At 39.6% G+C, this 16,391-nt stretch overlaps 1 protein-coding gene across 8 annotated transcripts in view; it reads left to right on the forward strand.

Annotated features, from left to right (window-relative positions):
• LOC128742843 (basement membrane-specific heparan sulfate proteoglycan core protein) overlaps positions 1-16,391 on the forward strand; it is a 1,551,467-nt gene that overhangs the window by 1,035,935 nt on the left and 499,141 nt on the right. For all 8 annotated transcript variants that reach the window (XM_053839324.1, XM_053839321.1, XM_053839325.1 and 5 more), the window contains 4 exons: positions 742-1,321; positions 1,374-1,488; positions 1,548-1,695; positions 1,764-1,944. In XM_053839324.1, coding sequence (XP_053695299.1) covers positions 742-1,321; positions 1,374-1,488; positions 1,548-1,695; positions 1,764-1,944 — 1,024 coding nt within the window. The remainder of the gene's footprint in view (positions 1-741; positions 1,322-1,373; positions 1,489-1,547; positions 1,696-1,763; positions 1,945-16,391) is intronic.

The following is a 16,391-nucleotide window of genomic DNA, read 5'->3' on the forward strand; positions in this document are numbered from 1 at the left end:
AACCATGGGCAGGTCAAATATTACAATGATTAATTTAAATGTAAGAGCAAATGAGTTCATATATGACTAAATACGACCGAATTTTTATTTACAGTTAAAAAGCTAATTGCAAATTATTTTTCATTAAATAAATTGGTTATCGGTTCGATATCGATAATTTAAAATCCGATATCGAGTCGATACCGATATTAGATATAAGAAGATATCGCGATAACGAAAAATATAGAATATAGATGACAATATAGATATAAGATATAACCATATAGATGAAATTACGACAAAATAGCAAGATAGTCAAAAGCACCCGAAAGGATTTAATGAGCAGTCTTGGCAATAAGATAACTGTTCGCCGCTGCTCAAGAGGTACTACGCCAACAAGCCGACAAAGTTCCTCGTAAATGGACAATGTTCTCATATGGTCTGGAGAATGGTCTTACAGAACAATGTTACTGTTACCCCAATGATCAATGTTACCCCATTTTACGGTACCTACTATTGTAATCGTTGTTTTTATCTTTAATTTTGTGATCCCCTTTTCCTGAATAAATATGTCTTCATCAAATTCCAAATTGTTATTAATTCGCTTGCTCCCACCAATATTTCCTTAAATTTTCTTCTTATAATCACTGAGCAGTTTGCTGATGTGATTTTATTCAACTCTTTTTTTTAAATTTCACTTGAAGGAGTTATAAATAATCAACATAATAAAAGTTTTTTTTTCGATCGCACATTTTTTTGCAGGTGGTTCACCACAGAAACCAAAGGTTAATATTTCTACAGATGTGATTGACTTAGAAGAGTATAAGTCAGCCGATGTCCACTGTGTAGCAACTGGTTCGCCAATTCCTGTTGTTGCATGGGAACGGATGGATAACCGTCCACTATCCACAAATGTTATTATTGAATATGATTCATTACGATTCAACTCTCTCCGCAAAGCAGACGAAGGAACTTATAGATGCATTGCGAAAAATGATATTGGCGAGGCAGATAAAATTCTACATGTGTACGTTCGTGATATCGGTACACATCCGACACGTCATCCTGAAAACATACACGAAATTGTCCAAATTAAACCTGATAACTATCATGGGATATCCGGCGAGAAGATTTCATTAAGCTGTTTGTGTCAACCAAGCGGAAAGATTACATGGACTAAAACGAGTGAAAGTAGTTTACCACGGAATAGTTATGTTCGGAACGATTTACTAATAATTGAGCATGCTACTATCGAAAATTCTGGCCGCTACAGTTGTACTGTTTTGTTCCCCAGTGGTCGTGAAAAGACTACCTACGTAGATGTAATCATTAAACATGATCTGTACGTATACTAACAGAACTAATAATCTCAAGCTAAATGACGTATTTTTTAGTACAACACCTAAAATTAAACCTCTTGACACCAAGTATACTGTAACACAAGGCTCAGATTTCACATTATTTTGCGAGGTGAGCGGAAATCCGTTCCCTACTACGAAATGGACTATGGTGCGGTATATCTCTCTTCAGATATTTTAGATCAATTAAAAAAAAATTACAATTTGCAGAGTGGCAAACCGTTCGCTTCGAATCTACAACAAACCGAAAATAAGCTTCACATTTTAAACGCACAACTCAATAATGGCGGAGTATACATTTGCATAGCCGAGAACAGTGAAGGAATAGACCGTGCATATACTATCGTCGATATTGAGCGTGAGTATTATTATGGTTTTTATGATTTTCATAGGTCAAATCAATATATTTGTTCTTGCTCCCTACAGGGCGAGAACCTCCCATATTAGAAATATATCCGAAAGAATCGCAAATTATAAAAGTAGGGGAATCTACTCGTTTGTCGTGTCGTGCGACCTCTGGTGTGCCCTCCCCAACATTATCATGGACCCGCAAAGATAGGAGACCGTTATCATCCCATATAACCGAAGACTACCCAGGAGTTATAACGTAAGAGGTTTTAATACATATTTATTCAGATATTACCATTTCTGACGTAGGACTATGTTTATGATTTCTATATTGGGGTACAATTTAGAAAAACGAAAAGAGAACAAGTAAAGAAAAGTTTGCACGCTTATAACGCAGTCATCCTTCAATAGATTCTAGAGATATTGGTATCAATCGATTGGAAATTTTTCTAAGAATCCATTACAATACTGTAGATTACATGTTTCCTTAATCGTTTGATAAGGCCATTGCAAATTATGTTTAAAGTTTTTATCACCCCCCTCCCCCCTTTCAAATTGGCTTGAAAAATCAGGGGACAAAAAAAAAATAATTTGTGGGATAGTTAAATTTTTTTATAAAATCAATTGGCTGTACACTCTACAGCCTAAAGAACTCGAGAAATGAGTGTACGGAGTATTAACGCTTCTAGAACGAGACAGAAATGGAATTTCGAACAATGGACTTTCCGACAACCGGCTAAAAAAATTTTCTTGCGATTTTGTCTTTTTTGCATGAAAAATAATAACATATACATAGATAGATTCTAGATAGAGCTAGAATAGATTCGGTTTTCACGTTTAAAATTTAGCATAGCATAGTTTGACCGCCCATGAGTTGCCCGCGATTGATCTAGATCAGCTGAGATTGCACAAAGAACAATCAGAATGATGCTTGGGAGTAGCAGATGCACTTGCACTTTCTGGTGTTCTTTGTGATGATCAATAGCAAAGCTGGCCACGCCCATGCAGGTCAATTTGGGATGGAAAGGAATGTTAGTCCGACACTTGCTGCTACTAGAGACCGAGGAATCCTCTGCATCATCCACAAGTATCATAGGAAGGAGTTGATGTTAGTAGAAAGGAATTGATCTGGATCCACCGAGGCAGGTGCTGCGATCACTGGCATTAGAGCTCGCCTTCGATTTGAGGACGGTTTTGGTTACGTAGCCATTGCGAAACAGGTAGTGGAGATCCGACATTTCGATATAAGAAAAAAATCAGAGGGGTTGTGTACTAGACACGACCGCATATATAGGTGACGCAGGACTACGTAAGTCTCTTTGTAGTGATAGTGGCATGTATTCATGCTTGTAATCATTCGATTCTTCATATATGCATGCTATATGCAACATATATACAGGGTGTTAGGTTCCCTATCTGGGATATTTTTACCACAGATAGAGGAACCCTAGACAAGAAAAAAACTCTATGAAACATGGGGTCGCAAATTGCTGGTTACAGAAATATGAGCATTTTACTGTTTTTTTACGTTTTTGCACATTATCTAATTTATGTTGAAAATGAACGTACTAATTTGTGTTTATTTTATGTTAAATGGAAAGTTGAGAAGATTTTCTGTTAGATCGTGTATAAATATTACAGAAAAACATGAAACAAAAACACTTTTCAATTCTCATGGTATCTCATTTATCACAGGTTTTTTACAATTATCTAGTAAAGTAGCTCGTGAACCTAGTCTTTCATAAATTTATAAAGAACGGCCATTGATTCATCTACATTTATCTCTTTTACACTATTCTTCTATCTCCATTAATTTGAGAGATATTTCAGATTTAATCTGAATGCTGTTGAATGCAGTTTAATTTTTAATTAAATTTAATGTTGAACACACCGTGAAACTTCGACGTCCCTTGCCGTACTTGCTCGATCGTACATTGCACATAGCGGCGCATTATGTCTCTATGGAGACAAACACACAGAGTCAACAAACGCAACTCATCAACATTATTTTCTCGAACCAACCATAGGTGTTCACGTGGTGATATCAGTAAAGTCTGCGTCATCAGTTCTGTTGGCACTGGGTTCTAATCCCAAAGTTTTGTTATTAATCACTTTTTTTTTAATTACAATCAATAAAGCTTGTGATTAATGGATGTTTGCTTCATGCGATCCCAAGTGGTTACGTGGAGGTATGAATAAAGTGTGCGATACGAATGCGGTAAACTTTGGGTTGTATTCCACAATAAACCAACTTTTTTTTTCATAATGCAAATCAGAAAATAACAAGATGGGAATTATTCTTCACGTTCTTTTCTGGGAACCCCGATGCCATTGTTTAGTATAAAACTGTGAACAGAATTCGACACTATTTAAGATGTTCTCATGCATAAAAATTCGTACTTTGTCGCACTTAAAAAAATGTATTTATGGTAAGTTAGTAATAGATTAATAAATAAATAAGAAAATAAGCAAATAACTAGATAGCTTCATTCATGGGTACTGATGAACTAACTAGTGTGTTTTGTTTTGTTGTTTCCACCTACTATACCCCTGGTCGCTGGTCGAATCACTGGGGACCGTCTGGGGCGGGTGCTCACGACCTCTTTTCACGCTCGAGCACGAGCGAGAGACTGAAAAAGCTCAAGGTCGGCTCTGGCTTATTCCGTGAACCAGGACTGTGATAAGTGTTCGAAAGAAAAGCTACTGTGTATAATTTATCCTTTTAATTTTCCCTAACGGATACATAGAACTGTGTGTGAGTATTGGAGTAATAAATGGGTGGTTCAGTACGGTGGTTTTTCGACTTTCTGCCGGGGTGACGATGATGACGGGATGGCGACGATGACGGAATGACTACACTGACGGGTGGCCGACGATGTAATTCAAGGGAATATTCAAATCTCCGTAGGCTGAGGCCAGCTCGGCCTATGGTATCCAACGACGGTTGCCTCTTTCAGTAGCTGCGGCCGGTAGTAGCAACCGAACAGCAACGGTAGCTTCTCGTAAGTATACGCGGCGACCTTCTGATCCGGGCCCTGGAGACTGTGGACTGACTGAGACTGTGGAGACATGTGGTGAAGGGTTGGTTGAGATTTCACTTCGATTCGATTCGATCGCTGTAACTTTGGGGGACTATGGCCTCTAAATAGGCTCTAGCCATTCTCCAATCCGACTGGTCCTTCAGAATCGCCGTAATTGATTACCGGGCAAATAAACCAATTTAAACGGGTCCAAGGGGAAAAACGAGTTGCACGGTATTTGGTTAAGACTTTCCCCTGAACATTTTCGCACCGCTAGTAACAGTATTTTGTGGCATTTTAGTTTACCTGATTCGACTCTTCCCTTTTTTGTAACTTACACTTTTTATTTTTAAATAATCTATCTAGATCTAAGTTTTAACTACTTTTCCCTTCACTCTGTCTAAAACCATGTTTTTTGGTCCACTTCAATGTGTTTTAGTCTGTGGTTCGTCACTAATTAACTTCCTCTGATGAGTTTGTACAATCCTTCCACTTTATTCGACATCTCTTTCGCTGTTTCCTTATACTTCCTTTTCCAACCACCCATTGAACTGAACTTTTTTCGTTTTTAGTGTAGTATGTGCTTAACTCTATCCCTATTTGTCTAGTGTACATTTGAATTGGCCGTATTTGTTTTCAGTGGTCCGGAGACTACAAATATTTTATTAGACAATTTTACTCAAATAATTTTACAACATGCAGTATAAATGTTACGAACGGTAACAAGAATCACTAACTAGTGTGTTTTGTTTAGAATCATAAAAAACTTTGTAAGTTCTGCTCATTATGAGTTATAAGAGTTTGTGAATCTTTTGCGTCTCTCTAAACATATCAGGATTGGAGCGAACCAACCACTGGTTGAAAGCCCCATTAAAAAAAAGTTAATAAATAAATAAATAACATATCAGGATATGCTTGGATCGCCGCCTTCAGTGCCTCGTCAGGACAGGGAGCTTTCTTCATTTTTAGACCCCTGGCAGCCAAAATGAGCTCCTTTTTCCTGATCGGGGTGAGGGTGTAATTTGCTTGACTGTACGAGGTCGCAGGCCACATCACTGTATCGTGTTGCGGGCATAACCCTTTCACGGTGACCATCAGGACACACCATGAGGAAGGAAGCGAACGAGATCTGCAGAAAAGCACTCGACTGGGATCCGCAAGGACAGCGTAGGAGATACAGTTCCTGAGGCACAGGGCGATGCAGCTTAGCCAACGACATTTGGGCTGTAGACGAGAACCTATCCTGGCGACAGGTAAAGGCCACGGCGGGTAACCGGCGGCAGTGGAGTTAGGGTTAGGAGTACCGAAAGCATTTTTGAAAACTGGTATATCAGTACAGGAAGCATCAGTACCGGTAATATTGGTACTTGTACCGGTACCCAAAGTTTTTAAAATGAAAATCCTTTAAAGAAAAGAAAAATTTACTAATACTTATTTATTTGAGGCCCTATTCTAAGTCACCCCTCCGCACCTTGCAGTCACCATTACATTTGTACTGTCACTTAGCTAACCGGAGTCTCAGGTGACTTTTAGAACCGCTAATTGTGTTCTCATCTAAAAAATGTAAGTGAGGTGACTATGAGAATAGGGCCCTTGTAAAAATGTGTATTCTTAACCATTATGTGTGTGACAGGGTACCCAGGTACCTTTTTAGTTTGAAAATAGTTATAACTCATTCAATTTGAAAGATACGTCACTGAAATTTTCTGGCATCGTAAAACTCATTGATCTTAAGTAAATGAGGTAATTTCCTGCATATCTATCAAGGGGATTAGCAATGAGAGGCATTTAAACTTTTTTATTACGTAAGAGGGCGACAAGGGTACCCGGGTTATTTGTTTCGTTGCTGGGCTCTGGTTCAGAGCACAACAAAATTTGTGGGGCTGGTTGTACTATCCTCGTCATCGTTGTCAGCAGCTTAGAACTGGGGTGGTTTGTGCTGTTTTAACCTTCATTCAACTCGATTTTGGGTTACTCGTCGCCAATTTTCCAGGCAATTTTGAAGTGCAGTTTTTTTATTTAAAAATAAAAGAATGTCGGTTTAGATCTGGTCGAGCCATCTCGAACGTTGAGTCCCTCTGTTCTGGGTGCCGGTGGGGTTGTTAAATAAAACTGTTTTCCTTAAGACGTTTCAAATCCGTTAGTAATTTCCTCCAGTAGTGTTTGTGGCCTTTGATTCATGTACCCTCCGCCACTCTTCACTTTCAGTTTGTACTCCACCAAATATCGTCCACAAGGACACGTATGTCCTCAGTGCGCATTGTCAAATCCTTAAAACTATCGGTCTAGTAAGGAGTTGTTTGTATATTGTCGGCTTCGTACGGTGGTTTATGTCTCTTGATCGTACCGTTTTGAGAAGGGCGAAGTACGCTCGATGTCTTGTTTGAATACGTCGCTGGATCTCCTCATTTGTGTTGCTGTCCGCGGCCACCAGCGATCCCACATACATGAACTCATCAACCACTTCTGGTTCGTCCGTGTCAACAATTACCGTTCGCGAAAAGCGCACGTTGGTCTCGTTTGAGCCTCTACCATACATGTTTTGGCCTTCGACGCAATCCTCCTAGCTTCCGCTTTCAATCCAGTGCAAATAGCCTACGCCGTGGCAAAGTTTCTGGTTTTAATATTTAACCGCGTAGTTTGCGTAGCCAAAAAGTTTGCTACATTTCTGAAAATAAAACTTCTTGATTCGATATCTGCTCGTCGAATCACCCCTTCAAGAGCGATTTTGAAAAGCATGCATGATAACTTGCCAGCTTGTCTCGACCCTCGCCGCGTCTCGAAGAGACTTGAATGTATGTATTCTTACAGCCTCTCACAGCCGAGATTCGAACGTACAACATACCTCAATGCCAACGGAAAGGTAAAATTTTAACATTTTTCTGATTTTATTTCAATTGGATTTTTAAATCCTTATTTGTTGAATAAACTGTCCCCCCCCCCCGGGACACTTTTCTGGCTACGTCCCTGTCCAGAGTCAAGTTTTGCGAAAGCATCCAGACTCTGCCTGTGGCGGCGCGACTCCAAAAGGTTGAACAGATTGAATGTCCAAAAGGACATTGAAGGTGCCTTCGCTAACACGTCATTCGCCTCAATTACAACGGCTCTCCTTAACAAAGGAACTAATCAGCCGACAATGAGCTGGACTGAAGCAATGCTGTCAAGCAGGGAAATCACAGCCTTATTGGGAGATAAGTCGATCACAATCTCAGCGATCAAAGGATGTCCTCAAGGAGGAGTTCTCTCCCCACTCCCCACTCTTGCACAAGCTGTCACAGCATGGCCATGAGGTCATTGCGTACGCCGACGACGTGGTACTCATTGTCAAATGGTCACCTTCGCGTACTAAGGGAGTTCAAACTATCACCCCTAGTAACGACAATCTCTGACTGACTGCTCTGACTGCACGGCCTAACATGGATGTTCCGTACAGTGTAATTGTTACTGATCGCGCTGTATGGAGCAATGGACGGCCTGTTCTTCCATCCGGTACCATCTGCTTCTTTACAGATGGATCGGACTTGCACAGGCTCTGGAGTCTACTGACCCGATATCAGGGAAACTATCTCATTAGGAAAGTGGCCCACCGTTTTTCAAGCAGAAGTATATGCAATATACATCTGCACCAAGATATGTCTAAAACGAAAATATAGGTATGCTAAAATCGGAATCTTCACGGACAGCCAGGATGCACAACTGGCTCTCAAGTCCACCAAATGTGCATCCAAATTAGTTTGGGAGTGCAGCACAATCTTGAGGGAGCTCTCCCGCCAGAACAAAGTTTCATTATTCTGGGTGCCTGGACATTGCGGAATCGAAGGCAATAAGCTTGCCGACAGCCTAGCGAGACAAGGATCAGCTCATCAGTTCATTGGCTCCGAACCGTTTCTGGGCACCTCCATATCCGCAGTCAAAATTGAATGACTGACCTGGGAAAAGCTAGAAATAGCATCCAGTTGGTATAAAGCGCACGGCTGTAGACAAGGTAAACAGTTTAACTACCCAGACCCTGCAGTAGTTAACAAACTACTTACCTTAACGCGTAGGGAACTGCGCACAAACACGGGACTCCTCACCGGACATTGTCTCACTCTTTACTATTTAAAAAGAATTGGCAAGGTCTTAACCGACATGTGCCGCTTTTGCAATTTAGAACTAGAAAGTTCAGCGCACTTGCTCTGCTCCTGTGGAGCTCTTGCGTCTTCCAGGTTCAGCTTCTTCGGAAGCTACCTATTAACTCCATACTCAGTATGGAAACTTCATCCCAAGAAGGTAGTTGGTTTTATTAACCATGTAATACCTAATTGGGGCACAGTCTTACAACCCAGCTCAACTCCATCAATGGGCATGAGCAATCCGTAAACTGTGTACAGCAATCGGGGCCAGCCACAAAAGACAATCTTCGTGACTGTCGCAGTGGCATTTTTAAACCCAGTGCCCTTCTGGCATACAAAAAAAAACCTTATTGTGAAATAGTTCATTGTATGAATTTCTAGACTTTTGACATCCGCATGACTGATGTTCCTGCAACACAATCAGTTCTCTACCTCACTGCGGACACACTGTCGAAACTCCGGATTTTCGGGTACCATATGTGTTTAATGGCCAAATGGTCAGAGAATTTAAAACTAGATAAATAAACGAATCAAATGACACCTATTTCATCAAAATCGGTTTAAAATTGTTAATGTAATAACAATATCAATTTTGGGAATCCGAGTACCCTTGTCGCCCTGCTTAAGGTGTATTTTGTAGCACACATAACGGTTAATAAAGTTACTTACTTTACTTTACGTTTTCGGCGACAATCCGCTTATCGAATCCATGCCGAGCTCAGGAGCCGTCTCCACATTTCTCGGTCTTGTCGCTCTCCAGTCGCCCCTGACACTCGCTGCTCTAGCATCCACGTCAACAGCGCTCATCCAACGGGTATGAATCCGACTCCATGCTCTGCTTTGTTGCCGCCGCTGTGTGATGTGATACTTGAATGTCGTACTCGCAATAGGATCTACTGCGCGGAATCTGCGTTTTCCCATCTTCGGCCATTGCACTTCTTGGATGGCTGCAACATCGACCTTCATCTTCTGCAGCTCTTTTGCCTGGATAACCGCACGCCGGTTTAAGTAGAGTCCTGAAATTGCAAGCATACCGCCTTACTGGAGCTGCAATGCATAGTCTTGCGGACAGGGCTGTCGTCTTGGGTATAGCTGGTGAGACACAGTGTATCATAAGTCAGCTGCCCGCTCCGGATCAGTCGCTGTTGTATGCCGTCCCTAACCTGGGATACAGCCGCATACCTCATACCTCATACGAAAACGGCGATTCGCCGTGCAGTGGGATCACCGTCGTGAGCCATCCCTAACCTGTAGACAGAGGCTCACGGCTGACAAGGCTGTTCCTTTTGCCAACACTCAGCAGAAGCATGTGTGCCCTGTCCGTTTACGACCTAGTTTGCACCGGGGTTGGTTACCCGATCTCCACTTAGGTTGCTCGTATCCCGGAAATTATGTTAAATTGTTGCTAATGTTCGATTTTATAGACGAATGTCTCAAAAAATTCATAATTGATCAGTACTGAAAGTACCGGTATTCTCTTATGCCAGTACCGGTATTTTGGTACTAGAAAATTAGTCGGTAGTACCGGTATTCCCGGTTCCGGTACTCCCGGTATCCCAACCCTAAGGAGATCTAATTTCATCTCTTTGTTTTGCCGTACCGGTGGTGTATTTTATGGTCAGATATAACCGACATGTTATACTCTCTGGGAAAATAGTTAGTGAGTTTTATAAACAGAGTATTTTTTTGCATGCTTGCTATTTTAAATAAAATTGTACAAAAAGATATGTTCTATTATTTTTATTTTAAAAATTGTTCAAAATGTCCACCACCGACTTCGATACATTTATTAACTCTTCGTCGTACTTCATCAGAAATACTAATTTCTTCTAATTTATTTCGGACCACTTCTGCTGCAGCAAAGATCTTCGTGATGAGCTGATCTCTTGTGTTGATTGGTACTTTGTAGACCTCGGCTTTCATAAACCCCCACAAAAAAAAATCCATCGGAGTTAAATCCGGGCTACGTGGAGGCCACAAAATAGGCCCATTTCTACCTATCCAAGGTTCACGGAACACTAAGTTCAGTTGTTCTCTTACGGTTAAAGTGGAATGTGCCGGAGCTCCATCTTGCTGGAATGTCAGTCGCTGTCGTGTTCGTAATGGGACATCTTCCAGCAAGATTGGGAGCTCGTTCTTTAAAAAATCGAGATAAACAGCAGAAGTAAGCGTACCTTCGAAAATGTATGGGCCGATAAGCCGATTACCAACAATACCGGCCCATACATTTACGGAAAATCGACTCTGAAAACGCGTTGGCTTCACCAAACGCGGATTCCCTTCTGACCAGCTGTGCTCGTTATGGACATTGAAGTACCCTTCACGCGTGAAAGTACTTTCGTCAGTCCATAGAATGTTTTCTAAAAAATGTTCAGTTCTGGCATCCTTTTCGACCATCAGCTCGCAGAAGGTCACCCTTCGCGGTTTGTCGGTATCGAGCAGCCCCTGGACCGGCATTATGTGGTACGGATGCATTCCAGCGGAGTGCAGTACCCTCCATACCGTCCAGTGAGATTGTCCTAGCTGCAAGGCAATTCTTCTAGTACTAATACTAGGATTGTTTTCCACTACAGCCAGGATATCCTCCTCCACCGCTGGCGAAATACGGCGTCGTGGTTGTTCAGCAAACAATGAAGAAGAAAAGAGTGTTCCTTCCCTCATTCGACGATGCGTTCTAGAGAACGAATCTATAAGGACTGTTTTGTGGTAAACCTTATTTAAAAAAAAAACATAATATCACCTTACCTGCAGAGGGTAAGCGTCGATCTGGAAAACGCCGACGATACTCGCGTCTCGCTGCCTCCGCAGATCCGTTACAAAACCCATACACAAAGTGCATGTCTGCCAGTTCTATTGAAGAATACATTTTGTAAAAATAGTGCAGTGTATAGACGCAACTGTCATCAGTTTTGATTCCTGGCCTACTCAGATTGCGAGTTATTGCCAAAATTTAATTACCTAAGTCTAAGGAATAAATAATTCTGCTGGGGTACGACAGCGTTTTGAAGTTAGAATAGATGCTCGAATCAAAAAGTAGGTATCGAACAAAAACGCATTAAGAAGGCATAGTACTTTTTCAATTTATAAAAACCGAATATTTTTTTTTTGATTATTTCGAAAGATTAACATTTTGGCCATATGTGTTTGAAGTCATTTGGATGAATTCCAAAAATTGACAAAGTTACAGCTATTTGTACCGTGCATGTCTGGAGCGATTACACTGCGAATAAAAACTTCAACGCCGTGTTTCTCGAAACCAGGTTTTGAAAGTCGGTACCATAAATATCTCAAGAGGTTTTGAAAGTCGGTACTATAAATATCGGCTCAAGCAATTCTCATGATTCTTTTTTCGTTTGAAATCCAACAAAATTGTCTAGTGTTTGACCCAATCTTTTTTCGATATTGCATTTTTTGTATTTTTTAGAAATGTTTAAAGTCAATTTTACTAAAAACCTTAATTTTATGTTTGAATGTCCGCCATTTTATTATGCGTTCGAATTAAAAAAAAGGATGGGTCAAACACGAGATAATTTAATATACTTTCATATCGTTTTGGAATTTTTCAATTCGGATAAGCCCCCCAGCGCCAATCCATGCTACCGCAATTCATGTTTTTTTTTGAATGACTATCTTCATGGAGCCGTAGAGGAAAGGGGAAGAGGTTCTCATATGAAAACAAAATTGTAAATATTAGTATTAAATGTAATGTTTTAGATGCAAAAAACCTGATTCGATTGGCTTTTCGCATTATTGAGAAATAAGTGTTTGAAATAAGGTAAAAAATATGGTGTAAAAAGTACTACGCCCCCAAGATCTATGCGATAAACTCAAAAACATATTCTAAATTGTTTGTGTTATAACAAATATTCAGCACATTAAGTCGACTTCTACATGTTTGCTTTTGTTAAAAAAATATAAAATTTGGTAAATACTGCCCAAAAATAATAAAAATACATATCATATTTCACGATCAAATGTTATCCTCAATTGTCGTCATAATATTCATAAGGCTCACTGCGCGGATTGATATGACAATCAAAAATTTAATAAAAAACTACCTTTTTGGACACATGATTCTTCCACGACTGCACACTTAAAAAAACACCGGATTCGGTAAAATTTTATCAAAGTCTAAACAGCTGAACGTTTGAACGTGAATCCGTAAAGGTCAATATGCATTATCGAAATTTTCATTGAACGTTCAGCAGCTTAGATTTCGGTAAAATTTTATCGAATGTTTTAAGTGTATGCGCAGTATTTGAACCTTGAATAATTCTGTCATAACTGATTGCCATTTGAAAAAAAGATATTTAGTCTATCAATTTAATACTCAGTTTTCTTTTATAATTCCCATCTTGTTATTTTCTGATTTGCATTATGAAAAAAAAGTTGGTTTATTGTGGAATACAACCCAAAGTTTACCGCATTCGTATCGCACACTTTATTCATACCTCCACGTAACCACTTGGGATCGCATGAAGCAAACATCCATTAATCACAAGCTTTATTGATTGTAATTAAAAAAAAAGTGATTAATAACAAAACTTTGGGATTAGAACCCAGTGCCAACAGAACTGATGACGCAGACTTTACTGATATCACCACGTGAACACCTATGGTTGGTTCGAGAAAATAATGTTGATGAGTTGCGTTTGTTGACTCTGTGTGTTTGTCTCCATAGAGACATAATGCGCCGCTATGTGCAATGTACGATCGAGCAAGTACGGCAAGGGACGTCGAAGTTTCACGGTGTGTTCAACATTAAATTTAATTAAAAATTAAACTGCATTCAATAGCATTCAGATTAAATCTGAAATATCTCTCAAATTAATGGAGATAGAAGAATAGTGTAAAAGAGATAAATGTAGATGAATCAATGGCCGTTCTTTATAAATTTATGAAAGACTAGGTTCACGAGCTACTTTACTAGATAATTGTAAAAAACCTGTGATAAATGAGATACCATGAGAAGTTTTTTCTTGAAAAGTGTTTTTGTTTCATGTTTTTCTGTAATATTTATACACGATCTAACAGAAAATCTTCTCAACTTTCCATTTAACATAAAATAAACACAAATTAGTACGTTCATTTTCAACATAAATTAGATAATGTGCAAAAACGTAAAAAAACAGTAAAATGCTCATATTTCTGTAACCAGCAATTTGCGACCCCATGTTTCATAGAGTTTTTTTCTTGTCTAGGGTTCCTCTATCTGTGGTAAAAATATCCCAGATAGGGAACCTAACACCCTGTATATATATATATATATATATATATATATATATATATATATATATATATATATATATATATATATATATATATATATATACTAGCTGACCCGACAAACTTCGTATTGCCACAAATTAACCTGTGTTGTACATAAATCATGAATCTCGGATGATCTTTGTCACTATCTCGAGTTTTGCAAGCCCCCCAGTGGGCGGCGCTTCCGACGGCGGGTCACCGGCAACACTCGCGACCGGCTCGTCCTGAATGATCTAGTGTTACTATAGATAGTTTTTGTGGTCTTGTTATTGATTAATGTTTTATGGAAGAGTCTCGAATTTCTCGAGTTGGATTAGTTTTTGAGTTTCGCAAAAATTTCTGTTTTATTTGTATGAGAGTCCATATCCCCCAACCACAGGGGTCTCTAACTATCATAAAATAAATTCAAGACTCAAAAATCTCCTACATGCTAAATTTGGTTCCATTTGCTTGATTAGTACTCAAATTATAAGGAAATTTGTATTTCATTTGTATGGGAGCCCACCCTCTTAAAAGGGAAAGGGGTCGTAATACACCACAGAAAAAAAATTCTGCCATCTAAAACTCTCACATGCCAAATTTGGTTCCATTTGCTTGCTTAGCTCTAAAGTTATGAGCAAATTTGTATCTCGTTTGAATGGGAGCCCCCCCCCCCTCCTAAAAAGGTAAGAAGTCCTAATTCATCATGGGAAAAATGGTTGCCTCCAAAAACACCCACATGCCAAATATGGTTCCATTTGCTTGATTAGTTCTCGAATTATGAGGAAATTTGTATTTCATTTGTGTAGAAGCCCCCCCTCTTGAAGTGTGGAAGGATCCTAATTCACCGTAGAAAATATTTTTGCCTCCAAAAACCTCCACATGCCGAATTTGGTTCTATTTGCTTGATTAGTTCTCGAGTTATGGGGAAATTTGTATTTCATTTGTATTGGAGCCCCCCCTCCTAATGTGAGAAGAGGTCCTAATTCATCACAGAAAAAATTCTTGCCTCCAAAAACACCTACACGCCAAATTTGGTTCCATTTGCTGGATTAGTTCTCGAGTTATGAGGAAATTTGTATTTCGTTTGTATAGGACCCCCCCTCCTAAAGTGGGGAGGGGTCCCAATTCATCATTGAAAAAAAAAATTGTCTCCAAAAACACACACATGCCAAATTTGGTTCAATTCGCTTGATTACTTCTCGAGTTATGAGGAAATTTGTATTTCATTTGTACAGGAGCCCCTCCTCTTAAAGTGGGGAGGGGTCCTAATTCACCATAGAAAATTTTCTTGCTCTCGAAAACCTTCACATGCCAAATTTGGTTGCATTTGCTTGATTAGTTCTCGAGTTATGAGGAAATTTGTATGGAAGCCCCCCCTCTTAAAGGGGAGAGGAGTTATAATACCTCTTATAAAGAGGGGAGGGGTCTCAATTCACCATAGAATAAATTCTTGTCACCAAAAAAAACACCCACATGCCAAATGTTGTTCTATTTGCTTGATTAGTTCTCGAGTTAGGAGGAAATTTGTATTTCATTTTTACAGGAGCCCCCCCTCTTAGAGTGGGGAGGGGTCCTAATTCACCGTAGAAAATTTTCCTGCCCTCGAAAACCTTCACATGCCAAATTTGGTTCCATTTGCTTGATTAGTTCTCGAGTTATGAGGAAATTTGTATGGAAGCCCCCCCTCTTAAAGGGGAGAGGAGTTACAATTCCCCTTATAAAGAGGGAGGGGTCTCAATTTACCATAGAATAAATTCTTGTCACCGAAAACACCCACATTCCAAATTTGGTTCTATTTGCTTGATTAGTTCTCGAGTTATGAGGAAATTTGTATTTCATTTGTATAGGAGCCCCCCCTCCTAAAGTGGGGAGAGGTTCTTATTCATCATAGAAAAAATTCTTGCCTCCAAAAACACCTACATGCCAAATTTGGTTCCATTTGCTGGATTAGCTCTCGAGTTATAAGGAAATTTGTATTTCGTTTGTATAGGAGCCCCCCCCCCACTTAAAGTGGGGAGGGGTCCCAATTCATCATAGAAAAACTACAAGGTATACAGCCCGGAGGGTTGTACGAAAGGGTGACTTAGGACTATGTCCGATCATTTAATCAAAGACTAATGTAAACTGTTTTTCTGGCATATGTATGTTTATAAGAATCTGTGAGTGCCATTGTTTAAGTCAATGCTAAAAAGAGAAGAGCGAAGTATTCAGATTCAATTCTTCATTGAATGCAATGGTGGATTTGAAAATACGTGGACGTGGGTTCATAAGTACAACGCCTGCAATGATTGAGACATAGAGATTTCTTATAAATATCAATT

The sequence above is a fragment of the Sabethes cyaneus genome, chromosome 3, assembly GCF_943734655.1.
Source record: "Sabethes cyaneus chromosome 3, idSabCyanKW18_F2, whole genome shotgun sequence".
In the NCBI taxonomy this organism is placed as follows: Eukaryota; Metazoa; Arthropoda; class Insecta; order Diptera; family Culicidae; genus Sabethes; species Sabethes cyaneus.